The following is an 18,611-nucleotide window of genomic DNA, read 5'->3' on the forward strand; positions in this document are numbered from 1 at the left end:
ATGCGGGTCACTGTGAGGGTTTTGAAAGGTGAGCTTGGCCTTTAGCCGATGAAGCACCTTCATAAGGGTCATGACCAAGATATTCACTTAGGATTTATTTAAATATAACCCCCTGACATGGAGTAGCTGCTTCTAAACATTATTAAATTGGTTTTGTTTTGTTTGACAGCAGGGGTTGGTAATCTTTTTCAGACTGCGGGCTGCATTCCCTTCTGGGCAAACTTCGGGGGCCCACAAGCCAGTGGCAGGCAATTCCAGAGGTAAAATCTGACAGAATAATGGGAATGCAGCCTAGTTTCTACTGTTACCGGAAAAATCCGAGGGCTCCCTTGGACAAAAGTAAAGACACCAACCAGAGTAAATTGAAGCAAATCAGCAGGCGGTAGGCTTGGCCTTTATTGAACTGTTGCAACAGGGTGTTCCCCTCACTTGCAGGTGAGAGGAAAGACCAAGAAGAATAGTGTGCAAGACCTTATAAAAACTTTTGAAATTCCCCTCCTCTAGGTCAAGCCCACCCCCAGAAACATCATGCATACATTACAGAAAGGAGGGGTTGAGGGAGGAGCTGGTGGTAACCTGAGTGTCCTGTCACCTGGCTGGTTCCTCCTTTCCCCCCTCCCCATGAGTCACTTCCAGGAGACAAAGGGGAGTTTGCAGTTTCCTGCCCCCAGAGGGAAGATCTGATCATTGTCCTTTGTTCCAGTCCATGCTGAATCCACTCCCATATGCAAGTTCTTTGTGATCTTGATTGTCTTCTGTCTGGGATCAGCAGGGTTGGCATAGCAACTGGACAGGGCTCCTGTGGATGTGCTGGGATGGTGAAGAGATTATGGCTGACCAGAACCAAGCCACCCCCCTTTGATAGTCCTTGTCATATGGAGTAAAATAAAAATGGAACAGTGCAAATCCGATGTGTGGCTGATTTTTCTATGAATTTATAATAGAAGTGTGGTGTATGTAGTGTGTGAGTGTGAGTGTGTGTGAAGTTTGTACAAACAGAATGATTGGGGTGGGGGGTTCCTGCTACACTACGCACACTCCTCCATCCTCCACTTAGGCTAGGACGGCCATACGTCCGGATGTATGGCAACCCATGGCCAAAAAAAGCTCTGGATTTTGAAATAGGACAACCCTAACTCTTAGGCAAGTATGTGGCCATGTTAGAGTTCCAGGACACATTTCAGTCAGGCAAAAGCACACGAGTAGGATACAAAGCAGCGTATGTAAGCGGTATGGGAGCTAAGCGGTATGGGAGCTAAGCGGTATGGGAGCTACCATGCCCTTCTAGCAGAGACACCATATTGCGCTCAATTTTGAGGGTGCCCGTCACACATGTGATGTCCTGCACCTGGTGCACATCGCATGTGTCTGATGTCGTGCATCGCATTGTCAGGAGGAGACCAAGCACGGCTTCAATTGAAGGAAGGTGAGGACAGGTGACCTCACCTCGGCCCGAAGTCACCCCCCACCAAAGCAGGCTCAAAGCTTCTCAGAGCTTTTCAAAATCATTTTTCTCAGCAGCTAAGCATCAGAAACATTCCGCTTGCTGTAACAAAAAAGATTGCAACAAAGGTAGAGAACAGTCCATTGTTTCTCAGGCCTTTCTGATGCCTTCTGGCCTTGCTAAAGAACCACATTGCAACTTCCTTTCTGTCCGGGAACCAGGCCAGAACAAGAGATTGAAACATATCTGAACACTCTGAAACCCCTTTCCTGGGAAGGGGGCCAAGAGTCCAAGAGTCCCAAGACAGCTTTCTGTTCATGCTCAGAGGACTCCTGAGGGAGGAGAAAGGAGGAGGGAACTGGAAAGGGGTATATATGCTTGTGCACATGACTGTGAATTTCGTGCATGCTTTTTGTGACTTATCACACTTGCTCCTTCTACCAGTTCATGGATGGTAGAAATAAAAGCCTTTTCTCCGAAACTATTCCTTGAGTGTCTGTTGACTCCCACTTCCCTTTCCCAGGCGCAATATTTTTCCCACCCGAGGGCAAAGCCTCATAAGGCTACACAATGATCAGCAGCTCCTCCTCTCTCATGCTCAGGAGACCCCATGTAACCTCCCAACTGGTTGTGGCAATGAACTATTATATGAGGTGTACAGTCAACACACAACTTTTGCAGGGGTTGCATTTGGGTGGTAGTGTGTAAAGTTTAAATCACATATATTCTGGACAGCCCCTTGGGTGCCCCCACCTGGCCACCCTTACCTTCTGGAACCAGCATGCCAAACAGGTCTTAACCCCCCCTCCTGCCCCCCCCCCAAGCTTTTAAAGCTCTCTGCCTTCCTTCCCTTTAATCTGGGCTATTTTAGACAGGGCACAAGCAAAGGGTGGAAAAGAGAAACGTCGTGGGAAATGGGGTGGGAAGTTGTTGATAATATAAAAGAAAAACTTATTATGTATTGGAACATGATTTTAAATTTCGGGGGGGGTAAAAAGGTGAAAGTGTGAGTTAACTAAAGACTTGCCGTATTTTTCGCTCTATAAGACGCACCAGACCACAAGACGCACCTAGTTTTTGGAGGAGAAAAACAAGAAAAAAAATATTCTGAATCTCAGAAGCCAGAACAGCAAGAGGGATCACTGCGCAATGAAAGCAGCAATCACTCTTGCTGTTCTGGCTTCTGGGATAGCTGCGCAGCCTGCATTCGCTCCATAAGACGCATACACATTTCCCCTTACTTTTTAGGAGGGAAAAAGTGAGCCTTATAGAGCAAAAAATACGGTAATTTAATCTGAGTTTGTTATTGGTATGAGCTTTTGTGTGCATGCACATGAAAACCCATACCAATAAGAAACTTAGTTGGTCTTGTAAGGTGCTACTGGAAGGAATTTTTAAAATTTATTTTATCAAAGTAATTGTTGAACTGAAATACAATTAAGAAGAAGTAAATTAATAGTGAAATACAATTAAGAAGAAGTATATGGGGGGGAGTGGGGCCCTAAGCTATAGCTTGTTTAGCTTATATGTCAGACCTCACCTGGAGTTCTGTGTCCAGTTCTGGGCACCACAGTTCAAGAAGGACACTGACAAACTGGAACGTGTCCAGAGGAGGGCAACCAAAATGGTCAAAGGCCTGGAAACGATGCCTTATGAGGAACGGCTAAGGGAGCTGGGCATGTTTAGCCTGGAGAAGAGGAGGCTAAGGGGTGATATGATAGCCATGTTCAAATATATAAAAGGATGTCACATAGAGGAGGGAGAAAGGTTGTTTTCTGCTGCTCCAGAGAAGCGGACACGGAGCAATGGATCCAAACTACAAGAAAGAAGATTCCACCTAAACATTAGGAAGAAATTCCTGACAGTAAGAGCTGTTCGACAGTGGAATTTGCTGCCAAGGAGTGTGGTGGAGTCTCCTTCTTTGGAGGTCTTTAAGCAGAGGCTTGACAACCATATGTCAGGAGTGCTCTGATGGTGTTTTCTGCTTGGCAGGGGGTTGGACTCGATGGCCCTTGTGGTCTCTTCCAACTCTATGATTCTATGTAAATCTGGCACTGCATGGAGGGAAGGGGACGAAGGGTTCAAAAGAACCTTGTATGTTAATGTTTGAAACGTTAAAATGCATGCAATTGTGGAAAAAACAATATATATATAAAAAACATATATATATATATATATATATATATATATATATATATATATATATATATATATATATGCTTTCGTAGATTTTCACGGGTACAGGAATGCAGGTTTTGGTGTCCTCGGGTGTCTTCCCGTGTAAAAGTTGGGGTGTCTAGGCGACGTTTCGACGAGGTCTCACTCGTCATCTTCAGGCTGGTGCTTTCGGCTTCTTGTTACTGGAACAGAGCAGGATCTCAGTGTTTGAGTTCCTATAAATACTGTTGAGGGGGTGTGGTGTATAGCCTCCAATGTTCTGGGCAGAGAGGAAGTTCCCAGGCTAGTGTGCCTTTTCTTCTTTTGTTCCTTAATTACTTGAGGGATATCTTGAGTGATTTCTTGAGTGATATCCTGAGTACCACTTAGGTGGGTCATTAGGTGTGGATTAGTTGCTAAAGTCTTTGTGTCTTGACCTCTTGAACAACTAAGTGCAGTACAGCCATCTTCTCATAAAAACTCTTCACAAAGTTCAAGAGGTCAAGACACAAAGACTTTAGCAACTAATCCACACCTAATGACCCACCTAAGTGGTACTCAGGATATCACTCAAGAAATCACTCAAGATATCCCTCAAGTAATTAAGGAACAAAAGAAGAAAAGGCACACTAGCCTGGGAACTTCCTCTCTGCCCAGAACATTGGAGGCTATACACCACACCCCCTCAACAGTATTTATAGGAACTCAAACACTGAGATCCTGCTCTGTTCCAGTAACAAGAAGCCGAAAGCACCAGCCTGAAGATGACGAGTGAGACCTCGTCGAAACGTCGCCTAGACACCCCAACTTTTACACGGGAAGACACCCGAGGACACCAAAACCTGCATATATATATATATATATATATATATATATATATATATATATATATATATATATATGGGAAATTAAAGCATTCTCCTTAACAGGGGTTGTGTGTGCCTGGCCCCCTTTTTTTTATTTTCACAGCAACCCTGTGAGGTGGGCAAGGCTGTGAGATGGTTGTCCCGACACCAAAGTTTTGAAACTACAGAAAACTGCCTTAGAACATCTGGAGGGGGAGTGTGCCCTCAAAGGGACTCTGGCGAGGGGGCGCTTTGTGGGTTCCCATAGGCAGAACATCTCATCATAATGCAGCAGACAGAAATCAGGAGACTTCTCTGTTTGATTCAGACTGTGATCCAGTTGCTCATTGCTGATGGGCAACTTCAAAGCCCAGCAGACACAGAAGATAACACCGCTAAAGAAGCTGTATCTCTAAGGGTCGCAGTTGATCTCTACCAGGAGCCTCACAAACTAGATTTCTTTCAGAAATGGGCAATTTCTGCTCCCCCCTCACCGTCTTCAGCAACTGACATTCGGAGACATCCCGTCAGTCCTATTATCCATCACACCTGTGCTTGGATTTGAAGAAACATTTCCATTTTATATACTAATTTCCTTCCAATCCAGTTCAGCCCCCTCCCTCCCAAGATCTTCCTTCCAAAACCTCTCCTTCTCTCAGCCACCCTTTCCCTTGTTGTCCCATTTACTCTTTCTACCTCCTGCTGGCTCCACAAATGGACCCTATTTTGGACAGAGGTGACTTGGCAACTGCACTCCAGGCTCTGGTAACTTCCAGGCTGGGTTACTGCAATGTCTTCTGTTTGGAGCTTCCCTTAAAGTTGACTCAGAAACTTCCATGGGTCCAGATTACGGGTTCCATCCACCTCTGAGATAAATCCTAAACCCTTGTTAAACCACTAGGGCCACAGAACAGCTTCTGGGTTAGTGGTAAATGTCACATCAGCAGATTCCTTGAGACCATGAGCCCTTCCTTCAGATACACTTGACTCCCCTCCTTCCTCTCTCCCCATATACACACAGGGATTGTTTATTGTGAATTTACTCCTTTAGCCATTAACATCTATATTATCTGCATTTTTGTACTTTTTATTATTCTGCACCCTCGTGATTTCTCCCATGTGAAATCTTGTATGAATTCCATGAAGTTTAGCAACAGCGGTCTCATTAAAATGCTTTCCTCATTACGAGCATCTAAATATTTTGCTCCTCTTGATTCACTTCTGCAAAATGAGTCGTTAAAGCTGACCAAATCTTTTCCCACACTGCAAGCATATATATGGTTTATCCCATGTGAGTTCTTTTATGATAAGTAAGGCTATATCCATGTGCAAATCTCTTTCCACACTCAAAACATCTATATGGTTTCTCCCCCGTGTGAATTCTTTGATGTGATGTAAGGCTTGAGCTGTGACTGAAGTTCTTTCGACACTCAAAACAGGTATATGGTTTCTCCCCTGTGTGAATTCTTTGATGAGATTTAAGGCTTGAGCTTTGAGTGAAGCTCTTTCCACACTCAAAGCACTTATATGGCTTCTCTCTTGTATGGATTCTGCGATGGCTAACAAGGTGTGTGCAGTTACTAAAGCTCTTTCCACATGTCTCACATTTATATTGTTTTTCCCCTGTATGGATTCGCTCATGCACAGTAAGGTGTGAACTCTGACTGAAGCTCTTCCCACACTCAAAGCATTTATACGGCTTCTCACCAGTGTGAGTTCTCTTATGTGAACTAAGGTGTGAACTCTGGCTGAAGTTCTTTCCACATTCCAAGCATTTATAAGATTTCTCTCCTGTGTGAATTCTGTGGTGCGATATAAGACTTGAGCTGTGAGCGAAGCTCATTCCGCACTCCAAACATTTATATGGCTTCTCCCCTGTGTGGGTTTTTTGATGCGATGCAAGGCTTGAGCTTTGATGGAAGCTCTTTCCACAGTCAAAACAGGTATACGGTTTCTCCCCTGTGTGAATTTTTTTATGATTTACAAGGCCTGAGCTGTAAGTGAAGGCCTTTCCACACTCTAGACAGGCATATGGTTTCTCCTCACTGTGGACTTTATGATGTCTTTTAAGGTATGAGTAACGACTGAAACTCTTTCCACATTCTAGGCATCCATATGATTCCTGTCCTGCGTGAATTCTTTCATGTGATTTTAGGCCTGAGCTGTCACTGAAGTTCTTTCCACACACAAAGCATTTACACGGTTTCTTCTCTATGTGGATTCTGCAGTGTGAATTGAATCTAGATTTACTTTGGAATGTTTTGCCACATAAAGGTCTCTCATTTGTTCTCTTCCCCTTCTGATGTTTTTTCTGGACTGGGATTCGATGGCCGTTATCAGTCTGCATTAGAAGGCCTTCATACCTCCTATTTTCTTCTTGGTTTTCCTCTTGTGGTCTTGTTTCTTGTTGATCTTGAAAGGTCTTTCCTTTGACTTCATTCTTGGTTCTTTCTGATGAGACCCGAGAACAACGACTGTCGTGTTCATCACCTGCTAAAGTTAAGGGAAGATGACAATTAAAAATGTAATCCAAATCACCATCCTAGTGAGACTTTCTGTAACATCTGATGATGATGGTGATTTTATTATTTATACCCTGCCCATCTGGCTGGGTTTTCCCCGCCACGCTGGGCAGCTTACAGCATATATAAAACATCAAACTGCCCAATACAGGGCTGCCTTCAGATGTCTTCTAAAAGCTACATAGTTCTTTATCTGCTTGACATCTGAAGGGGGCCACCACTGAGCAGGCCCACTGCCTGGTTCCCTGTAACTTCACTTCTGGCAATCAGGGAACCAGAGCTGGACCTCAGTGTCTGGGGTTAGAGATGCTCCTTCAGGTCTACAGGGTCAAGACTGTTTAGAGCTTTAAAGATCAGCACCAACACTTTGAATGATGCTCAGAAACAAACTCTGAGCCGATGTAGATCCTTTAAGACCAGTGTTATATGCTCCTGGCAACTGCTCCCAGTCACCAGTGGACCTGCCGCTTTCTGGATTAATTGTAGATTCCGAGTCACCTTCAAAGGCAGCCCCACCTACAGTGCATTGTAGCAATCCAAGCGGGAGATAACCATAGCACGTACCACAGTCTGTGTGCAGGTAGGGTCTCAGCCTGTGTACCAGATGGAGCTGGTAGACAGCAGCCCCCAAATCCTGGCCATGCCCATGTCACCATTAGAAAACATTCATTTCCTGCCTATCTTTAATCTCTGCCAGTCCAGAGCTCTGGCCCTGCAGCCCTCCTTGTTTTCTTGCCAGGGGAGCTTCCTCACCCCCAACATCTCCCCAGGTCCCCCTCTCCATTCCCTGCAACTCACCAGATCTCTCTAAAGGTCCTGGGAGGGAACATTCAAAGGTGGTGGGAGACAGCCTGACCAGGTCAACCGTCCATCTTCCCCCTTCCATCCTCGCTTGGACTGAAGAGCTCAGAAGCTGCAGGTTCCTGGGAAGGAGCAATAAGCAAAGAGAGCCTCAGTGGCCCTGCAGGCATTTTCCTGCACAAGACAATTTGCTGGATGAATGATAACCCAGCTTAGGTGTGGCGCTCCCACTTGCAGTTTCCCGGACCCCACCATGCAAGGAAAGTGGAGTCATGCCTGAAAGAGGATCTTCTTCCCACCACCATTAAAAACATCCCTTTCCTTTTCTGCCAACCTGGAGCTGTGACACGGCTGCCTCCCTTCCATTCCTCCTCGTCCTGCACCCCCACTTGAGGGGAAGGGGCTGTAGTTCGAGGGCAGAGTATCTCCTCAGCAGGCAGAAAGCCCCAGATGCAGTCCCCAGGCAGGGCTGAGACTCCGTGGCCGGAAACCCCCAAGAGCAATTGCTGCCAGTCCGTGTGGACAATAGTAGCCCAGGTGGAGCAAGGCTATGTGTAGGCAGCTCACTGCGCTTGGAGCCCCCAGTTCTGCTGCAGCAGTTGCTGATGGTGAGAAACTGATGACATTTTAGGGCCAGTAGTTCTCCTCTTCCCACCCTTAAAGTCGTCCCTCCTCCATCTCTCCCAAGACCTTGGTTCCTTCCTAGGGCTGGTCTGCTATACAGAGAGACTGCACCCTCCTTGGGGGCTTTCCTCCTGAACACCCCCAGACGGGGGAAGGCATCGAAGATAAAAGAGCCCATGCCACTCTGGAGCCTCCCCCCCCAAAAAAATCATCTCCCTCTTTTTCCTACCTTACAAAGAATCTCCCTCCCTCCCTCCCAGCTTTTCAAATGCAGGAGGATGTGATAAAAGGAGGAGGAGTGAAGCTTTCCCCCCTCTCCCCCCCCCCAAGTCCTCTGTAATAATTTAATCGCTGCCTTTAACCCTTGAAGAGCCAGTATCTCTCCCACCCCCACCCAAACTGTATGGTGCTAAGGATATTGAGGATTCTGGCTATGGGGACCCCACAAAGCACACACACCCCTCCTTGCCAGAGTCCCTTGGAGTAATCTGAACAGACCTAAAAGCAACACGCGGCTAATAATGTGTTACCAACGATTTGATCAAGCTGTCATATTTACAAATCATAAACATCAACCTCTGATACATGCATAGTTATGCAAAAGCTGATAGGAAAGTAATAGTAATCAATCGCTATCAGGGAACGCCACAACGGAGGCAAGATGCCTTTCAGTAGTCAAAATCCAGCAATATTGCAGTGATAGGTGCTCCAAACGTAGGAATGATTTATTTGAAATGCTATAGTTTGGAAAACTCAGCAGTGGCCAGAGGATTGGAGAAGATCAGTCTACATCCCAATCCCAAAGAAGGGCAGTGCCTAAGAATGCTCCAACTACCGCACAATTGCACTGATTTCACACGCTAGCAAGGTTATGCTTAAAATTCTACAAGGCAGGCTTAAGCAGTATGTGGACCGAGAACTCCCAGAAGTGCAAGCTGGATTTCGAGGGGCAGAGGAACCAGAGACCAAATTGCAAACATGCGCTGGATTATGGAGAAAGCTAGAGAATTCCAGAAAGACATCTACTTCTGCTTCATTGACTATGCAAACGCCTTTGACTGTGTCGACCACAGCAAACTATGGCAAGTTCTTAAAGAAATGGGAGTGCCTGATCACCTCATCTGTCTCCTGAGAAATCTCTATGTGGGACAAGAAGCTACAGTTAGAACTGGGTATGGAACAACTGATTGGTTCAAAATTGGGAAAGGAGTATGACAAGGCTGCATATTGTCTCCCTGCTTATTTAACTTATATGCAGAATTCATCATGCGAAAGGCTGGGCTGGATGAATCCCAAGCCGGAATTAAGATTGCCGGAAGAAATATCAACAACCTCAGATATGCAGATGACACAACCTTGATGGCAGAAAGTGAGGAGGAATTAAAGAACCTTTTAATGAGGGTGAAAGAGGAGAGCGCAAAATATGGTCTGAAGCTCAACATCAAAAAAACGAAGATCATAGCCACTGGGCCCATCACCTCCTGGCAAATAGAAGGGGAAGAAATGGAGGCAGTGAGAGATTTTACTTTCTTGGGCTCCATGATCACTGCAGGTGGTGACAGCAGTCACGAAATTAAAAGACGCCTGCTTCTTGGGAGAAAGGCGATGGCAAACCTAGACAGCGTCTTAAAAAGCAGAGACATAACCTTGCCAACAAAGGTCCGTATAGTTAAAGCTATGGTTTTCCCAGTAGTGATGTATGGAAGTGAGAGCTGGACCATAAAGAAGGCTGATCGCCGAAGAATTGATGCTTTTGAATTATGGTGCTGGAGGAGACTCTTGAGAGTCCCATGGACTGCAAGAATATCAAACACATCCATTCTGAAGGAAATCAGCCCTGAGTGCTCACTGGAAGGACAGATCGTGAAGCTGAGGCTCCAATACTTTGGCCACCTCATGAGAAGAGAAGACTCCCTGGAAAAGACCCTAATGTTGGGAAAGATGGAGGGCACAAGGAGAAGGGGACAGCAGAGGACGAGATAGTTGGACAGTGTTCTCGAAGCTACAAACATGAGTCTGACCAAACTGCGGGAGGCAGTGGAAGACAGGAGTGCCTGGCGTGCTCTGGTCCACGGGGTCACGAAGAGTCGGACACGACTAAACGACTAAACAACAACAACAACAGAATGCAGCAGCAAGCAGAAGAAAGCAGTTTTTCTAGGAAAGGTGAACTGTTTCAAAGATACTGTAATTCTTCATCAGCTGACAATGAAATTGAATACATAACATTAAATTGTAAAACAGACATTGAAATGACCAACCTGCATGTCAATAAACACAAATAAATGAATGACAAATACATACCCAATAAATTGTCCTCTCGGGTAAAAATAATGACTATGGATCAGTTCTCACTAGCAAGTGTAGTAGACTGATACTGATAGCAGAACTCTATTGGAATTTAAAATGCTATCCACAGGTGTATCAGATCACAGGCAATTTCAGGAAATTTAAAGATACAGTATACAAAATCTAACATAGCAAACACAAATAGAAGCCACGTGTAAAAATCCTTAAATAAAGCAGTTTCCGTATTCAAATCTCCTGGGTGGAGGCATTCAGAACAGGAGTGGGACACTCAAATCAGAAGCGTAACAGTCAAAATGGAGCATTTTTGGCTTCCAAAAAAAGTTTACAAACCAGAACACTTACTTCTGGGTTTGGAGTTTGAATTCCAAGTTGTTTGAGTACTAAGGCGTTTGAGAACCAAGGTACCACTGTACCTTTACTCCTCTATTACATTGTTTGTTTTCTGTGAGTGTCTTGTGTTTCCCATTTTTGTTTACCTTTAGTAAACAAGTTGGTAGTTGAAAGGGTGTAACCCTAGTAAAAATTGTTATCCTACTTGTTTCCTGAGTGTATATTTGGTAGCTTCTATTGTCTATGCAATAAAATTTGCTTGAAACACAAGATTGCTGTGCTGATCTTTACATTAAGCATGAGGTTGTGAGAATATTTACTCGTAACTTCCTTTTTTTTAAAAAAGTCCATTGTTATAAAGAAACCTTGAAATGCATATAATACAAACATTATATTTTGCAAATAATCGTACAAATTACAAATATACAAAAGAGAAAGAAAACAGAAAAAGTAGAAAAAGTAGAAATTAATTTCATTTAAAATAAGGAATAACAAAAATGAAGAACCTTCCAACTATACCCATTGTACTATGTTACAATTAAACTTTTTTAAAAACACAGTTTCCTACAATTATTTACTCATAACTTCCAGGACACGTTTAAACCCCTGTCCTGCCCCCACCACACACACAAGTTTTTAAAGCTCTCTGCCCTGTGGGAAAAGAGCTTTAAAACTCTCTGCCTTCTGTGCCTGCAAGTCAATTGTATATATTTTTTTACTTTTTCGGTGTTTTCTTCCCCCTGTAAAAAATCAGGACTGTGCAGTTTTGCAGTTAAGCGATTGTGATGGAGCAGGGTGAGCTTGGCACCAGTTTTGTGTCTCTGCAGGGTCTGTGAAGCTGAAATGAAACATTTGCTCCAGCCGCATCTTGCTGGCTTATCTTCTCGCCTCTTACCTTTGCAACAACAACCACCCTGTGAGCTGGGTTAGGCTGTGACCAAAATCTGTGAAACTGCGCATCCTTATAGGGTTTGTGCCCTGCCAACCTCTCACCCCCTTTTTTAAAATCTTCTCAGTAACCTTGTGAGGTGGGCATGGCTTCGACCTGTTTTTTGCAACTGATCTCAGGGCCAGTTGCAAGAAATAGCAAGCGGGGAGTAGGAAGGAATGAGATGGGTTTTAGGTTATGTTGTGCCTTTAATAGGTTATGTTATATTCTGGATTATGTTGTGTTTTATAGATTGTGTCTGAATGGGATGAGAGTGTTGGAGATACGTGCAAGTGTGTGTGTGAACCCGGTCTTTGGGTGTTTGATTTTCGTTGTTGTGTATTGTCAGGGAACTGACATCTAAAGCGCCGCAGGCGCAAAGGCTCCCTGAGGTTGAGAGAGCAGTAGCAGCGGAAGAGGGAACCAGTAGAGGGCGAGCAAGAACTCCAAGGGAAAGTGAGTCGGAGGGATGGCTCAGAGACGCTTCAAGTGAAACCAGTGGGGAGGTCTCAGGACCTCCTATAGGGACACCCACACCTCGACGGAAACTGTCACGCCGAGAGGCCAGACGACGTGTTTCCGTTAAGGAGCTTTTATGTTGGAAACGTTTCCGAAAGCAGCCACTTTCGGATTCTACTAGTGATTGACGCAGCCATGCTGGAGGGGCTCCGTCACAGGCAGAGGTTTGAAAACCTGATCAAACTCTGAGGGACTTGCATTTTACGCACAAGCAGCTCATCGTCCCATCACAGCAATCCGAAAGTCACCGAAAGCCAGCTTGTGCAGAGAGAAGCATCATGAGCAACCCAGCCGGAACCGGGGGTGCAGGAGCAGCTGGAGGGGGTCCAAGCCTGGAAGAAAGGTACAGAGCGTTGGAGATCCAGTTGGCGCTGCAAACGGCGAGGCTTGAGGAGAGGAGGGCTCAGGATGCAGAAAAGGGAAAGGAGAAAACCACCCCGCTCGCCAGAAAGGTACCAGGATTGGTGCAGAAATTCGGGGGGGATCCCAGGAACTATCATGCCTTTAGAACAGAGATGCAATACGCTCTAAACTTGCAGTTTGATGACTTCCCCGACGAGGAATCGCGAGTGGCGTATGTGATTGGCCATCTCGAATCCGGGGCGAAAGATTGGGTTAGACCCCTGATGGCAGCGAATAATGAGATCTTAAAGGACACGAGGAAGTTTTTTCGTGCCATGGACCTGATGTTTTCCAGCGATATTGAGCAGGGGGTGGTGCGAAGGCAGTTAATGGCTTGCCAGCAAGGAAGCAGATCTGTCCGTGAGTACTGGACTGAATTTACTATGCTGATTCATAAATTGGGGTGGGACCTATCGGCGGAGCCCATCCAAATGCTTTTCGAAGAGGGGCTTTCTTCAACCGTCAAAGATGAGCTTTCCCGGGGGCCCAGGGCGGAGTCTATGGACCAATTAACCAAATCTGCGCTGGCCATAGGAGCGCGCCAGGAGGCGAGGGCTTTGGAAAGGCGGGAAGGGAAAGGAGACCGTTGGAGGGAGTTCCGCATTCCAGACATTCCAGAGCCATCTTTCCCGCCGGCAGAGCCGATGGAAGTTGGAACAGCGCGGGCGCGCGCAGTTTCAAATCCCAGTGAAGGGCGGAAGAAGGAGGGAAAGAGCGCCAAGAGATGTTATCTCTGCCAACAGCCAGGGCACTTTGCCAGAGTCTGCCCACAAAGAAAGGAATGGCAAGGGATGGCAGGAGCTGTTGGGGGAAAGGAAGAGGAAAGCAAGGAGCAAGTAAAAGCCAACGCCTGGCTGCCACCGTCGGGGCACAGCAGCCAGGCCAAAGAGCAATGAAAGTGCCCATGCCAGAACCTCCCAGACCTGCTTTAGTGATAGAGGTGTTACTAGAACTGCCAAACGGACACCCACTAAAGGTCAAGGCGCTTTTGGATTCAGGCAGCTCCTGTAATTTCATGAGTAAGGAGTTTGCAGCTGAGCACCAGATACAGACCATCCCTTTAAGTAACCCCTTGCAGGTGACTACGATTGACGGCAGAGAGCTGTTGGGGGGAGAAGTTAGCCAACAGACTGTCCCGATGATAATGAGAGTGGCAAGGCACACCGAACAGATAGCGTTTAATGTGGCCATCCTGGGAGGAGCGCCCATCATTTTGGGGATGAGCTGGCTGGCGCTACACGATCCGCTAGTGGGCTGGCATCAGAGGGTGGTCTCCTTTGGGTCAGCGCATTGCCTAGAACACTGCAAGGAGGGGAAGGTCTCGGGAGGAGACAGAGTCACCCTAGCGGGGTTGGAAGTGATGGGCAAAGGGAAGGTGCCCCCGCAATACGCAGATCTGAGCAACGTATTCAGCGAAAGGGAAGCAAACAAACTGCCACCGCATAGACCCTTTGACTGTCAAATCAACCTACTCCCAGGGGCCCAACTCCCAGTAGGCAAGCTGTACGCCATGTCAGACAGGGAGATGCAGGAGCTGAGGGAGTTCATTGACAAAAACTTGAAGCGAGGTTTCATCAGAGAGTCCCGAGCGGTGGGGGGCAGCCCAGTGTTTTTTGTGGACAAAAAGAACACAGACAAACCGAGACTGGTGTGTGACTTTAGGGCCCTCAATGCAGTGTCGGAGCCCCTGGCTTTCCCTATGCCCCGAATTGACGACATTTTGACCAGAGTAAGGAAGGGAAAGATTTTTACAAAACTGGACCTGCGGGGGGCGTACAATCTGATACGCATAAGGAAGGGAGATGAATGGAAGACCACCATGTTTACCCCTTTGGGAGCCTTTGAATACCTCGTTATGCCCTTCGGTCTACAAGGGGGCTCCGCCTGTTTTCAAGCTTTTATAAACCACGTTCTGGGACCTTTGCTCTACAAGAACTGTGTGGCCTTTTTAGACGACGTGTTGGTGTATTCGGAAGATGAGGAACAGCATGTGAGGGACGTTCGAGAAGTGTTGGGCAGGCTGCAAGCCAACCAGCTGTGGGTGAAACTGGAGAAGTGCCAGTTTCATACCAAGGAGGTGGAATTCCTGGGGTACCGCTTGTCAGACAAGGGATTGGCCATGGATCCAGGCAAGGTTCAAGCGGTACTGGAATGGAAGACACCGAAGACCAAGAAGGACGTGCAAAGATTCTTGGGGTTTGGGAACTTTTATCGGAAGTTCATCAAGAACTTTGCCCACTTGACGGCGCCCATCACCGACTGCCTCAGCAGCAAGAAGAAATTTGTTTGGACGGTGGAGGCGGATCGAGCCTTTGAAGAACTGAAAAGGGCTTTCGCCTCGGAAGAACAACTTCTGCATGTGGATTTACAAAAACCCATGAGAGTGGAAACAGATGCATCCGACCGGGCTATAGGGGCGGTCCTTCTTCAACCGGGGAGGAGTGCGTCGGAGTGGAGACCGTGTGCATTCTTCTCGCGGAAACTGAATAAGTCCGAGAGGAATTACACGGTGTATGACAGGGAACTACTTGCCATTCACGAAGCATTCCGGAGGTGGAGACATTTATTAATTGGGGCACAACACAAGGTGCAAGTGTGCACCGACCACAAAAATTTAGAGTATTGGAGAACAGCTCGAGTGCTCAACCAACGACAAGTGAGATGGGCACAGGAATTCTCCAAATTTAACTTTGAGATTTGTTATGTGCCAGGCCCAGAAAACGTCAGGGCGGATGCGCTCTCACGCAAACCAGAATATTGGGAAGGGGAGGAGGTGATCGAAGAGAGACATGTCATCCCGGAGGACCGCTGGGTGTGTGGGGCGGCGCTGGTGGGGCAACGGGAACTGGTGGAGGAAACGGAAAATGATGAATATGCCCAGGATAAGCTCAGAGGTCTCAGGGGGGAGGGCGAGAGCCCCGGAGGTTTTGAGGAAAGAAATGGGGCATTGTATTACAAAGGGGCACTGTATATACCCGAAGGTGAATTGAGGGGGAGAGTACTCAAGCAGTTGCATGATAGCCCCACGGCGGGACATTTTGGGCAACACAAAACCATGTGGTTGGTTACCAGGGAATTTTGGTGGCCTAAGGTGAGGGAAGATGTAAGGGAGTATGTAAGAGGGTGTGACCAATGTCAGCGAGCCAAAGGGGAAAGAAGGGCGCCGGCAGGGTTATTAGAACCTTTACCCACACCAGAACGGCCTTGGGAAGCGATATCAATAGATTTTATGACGGATCTGCCAAGGTCCAAGGGGAAAACAGCCATCATGGTAGTAGTAGACCTGTTAACTAAGATGTGCCATTTTGTAGCATGCTCACATGCAGTCACAGCGGAAGAAACGGCGAAGTTGTTTGTGGAACATATCTTTAGGTTGCACGGGGCTCCCTCGAGGGTGATCTCAGATCGAGGCAAACAATTTACTTCCAGGTTCTGGAGGAAGCTCATGAGCTTGCTACACGTGGAAGTTAATTTTTCAACTGCCCGGCACCCTGAAACCAACGGGCAGGCGGAAAGGGCAAATGGCATTCTTCAACAATATCTTAGGTGTTATGTCAATGACAGAGAGAACGATTGGGTCGAAAAGTTGGCGTTGGCAGAATTTGCCTACAATAATGCGGAGAATGTGTCCACAGGGATGAGTCCCTTTTTGGCTAATTACGGGTGTCACCCCAGGGCATTTCCAGGGGAAGGAGGGGAGAGATGGAGCGTTCCAGCGGCTGAACATTTTGTAGAAGAGATGGAAGCCATCCATCAGCAGCTCCAGCTCAACTTAGAAAGGGCCAAGGCACAATATAAGAAGCAGGCAGACAAGAACAGAAGGGAAGGTGAAACCATAAGGGTGGGGGATCAAGTGTGGTTGTCAACCCAAGGGTTGCCGTTCAAAGGGGGTTGTAAGAAACTGAGGCCCAGAAGATTGGGACCCTTTGAGGTGATTCAGCAGGTCAACCCGGTAGCTTTCAAACTCCGATTACCCAACCACATGAAATTGCACCCAGTGTTCCACAGGTCGTTACTGTCACCATACAGGGGGGGACGTGAAGGGGAGCACGTCAGGGGACCAGCCTTGGAAGAGAGGGAACGCCGCAACCATGTAGCGGAAATCCTCGATTCCAGGTGGAAGGGTAATCAGGTGGAGTATTTGGTGGCGTGGGAAGGGGAACCGGAGTCAGAAAACACCTGGGTAAGTGCAGAGGAAGTCAATGACGAGGTTTTAACAGAAACGTTCCACCAAAGGTTCCCGAGGAAACCTCAGCCTATAGCAAGGTTTAGGAGGGAGTATTTCGGCACCACCGATGAGGAAGAGGAAATGGAAGGGTTCGCGGAGTCGGAGTTGGAAGATGGAGTGGACTCTGATGACGAAGAGTACCTAGAGAGTAGGAACAGCAACAAGTGGAAGGAAGTGTTCGCGACGTCGGAAGATGAGGGAGGTTCTTTCAGGGGTTTTACCTCCTCACCGCCAGTAGGAGAGGAGACGGGAGGGGGTGAAGGGGGCCCTGGAGGGGAGGTGGATGTCAGGGAACTGACATCTAAAGCGCCGCAGGTGCAAAGGCTCCCTGAGGTTGAGAGAGCAGTAGCAGCGGAAGAGGGAACCAGTAGAGGGCGAGCAAGAACTCCAAGGGAAAGTGAGTCGGAGGGATGGCTCAGAGACGCTTCAAGCGAAACCAGTGGGGAGGTCTCAGGACCTCCTATAGGGACACCCACACCTCGACGGAAACTGTCACGCCGAGAGGCCAGACGACGTGTTTCCGTTAAGGAGCTTTTATGTTGGAAACGTTTCCGAAAGCAGCCACTTTCGGATTCTACTAGTGATTGACGCAGCCATGCTGGAGGGGCTCCGTCACAGGCAGAGGTTTGAAAACCTGATCAAACTCTGAGGGACTTGCATTTTACGCACAAGCAGCTCATCGTCCCATCACATGTATACTGTGTATATACAGACAATGACAATAAATTTATCTTGATCTTGATCTTATGGTTTTGAAAATGCAGAAAATAGCCTTAGGAGATCTGGGATGGGGTGCTTATTTTTCTTTCTCAGGGATGAGAAGGAATTCTTTTGCATTCTGCTGTAACATAAAAGGGCTATGAAATGTCCCACCTTCTATGAATGTTAAAATGATGTTGGATATAAAAATAATATGGCATTAGTGACAAAGTTAGAAAGAGTATGCAAAAATGAACTTAAAAAAGGGTGAAAGACTAGAGTTATATTATGTCAAATTTAAACAATATGGTATAAGTGATTGTTATAAGGAGAAAGATCGGAGACATAATAGGTTGAATTATTTGAAAGAGGGTACAGATTTGCTGAATTTGATTGGGCAAAGGGGAACACAAAAAAGGGAGGTGTGAGGAAGTCAAGAAAGAGGGCTAAATAAGTATGAAGCTAAAAATTGGATTTTTTTTCTTTTTTATGTTTTTTAATATCCTTTTTGATGACTTTTTGGTGTATTTTCTTTTTTGTGTATTTTTTCTGCATTTTTGGCTATGTTGGTTTTCTTTTTCTTTGTTGTATGTATGTATTTGTCTTTCTGTAAAACTTTAATATATATATATATATTTTAATGTCCCACCTTCATATCAAGAGGGGCACTCTAACCACTATGCCACAGCTGCCTCACATTTGAACCTTGGAGCGGACCCTCTGCAGAATGCAAATCCCACCGCCCTGGAAATGCAGGAAGAAAAAGGAGGGCGTGCTCCCCTCCAAGGGACTCTGGCAAGGA

The 18,611-nt window shown here is 46.6% G+C and overlaps 1 protein-coding gene and 2 long non-coding RNA genes across 3 annotated transcripts in view; 1 reads left to right on the forward strand and 2 right to left on the reverse strand.

Moving 5' to 3' along the window:
• The window catches only part of LOC309365504, a 28,908-nt gene extending 28,002 nt beyond the window's left edge, over window positions 1–906 (forward strand). Inside the window, exon 2 of the long non-coding RNA XR_014166211.1 lies at window positions 566–906. This is a non-coding gene — a long non-coding RNA (uncharacterized lncRNA). The remainder of the gene's footprint in view (window positions 1–565) is intronic.
• LOC309365509 overlaps window positions 1–10,511 on the reverse strand; it is a 153,326-nt gene extending 142,815 nt beyond the window's left edge. The window contains exon 1 of the long non-coding RNA XR_014166216.1: window positions 10,208–10,511. This is a non-coding gene — a long non-coding RNA (uncharacterized lncRNA). The remainder of the gene's footprint in view (window positions 1–10,207) is intronic.
• LOC309364919 (uncharacterized protein) overlaps window positions 5,462–18,611 on the reverse strand; it is a 105,396-nt gene continuing 92,246 nt past the window's right edge. The window contains exons 3-4 of the mRNA XM_081902933.1: window positions 7,767–7,859; window positions 5,462–6,939 (exon numbers count right to left, since the gene is read on the reverse strand). Coding sequence (XP_081759059.1) covers window positions 5,729–6,939; window positions 7,767–7,854 — 1,299 coding nt within the window. The 5' untranslated portion in view covers window positions 7,855–7,859 and the 3' untranslated portion in view covers window positions 5,462–5,728. The remainder of the gene's footprint in view (window positions 6,940–7,766; window positions 7,860–18,611) is intronic.

This window comes from Podarcis melisellensis (assembly GCF_964234715.1).
Source record: "Podarcis melisellensis genome assembly, chromosome: 2".
NCBI lineage: Eukaryota > Metazoa > Chordata > Lepidosauria > Squamata > Lacertidae > Podarcis > Podarcis melisellensis.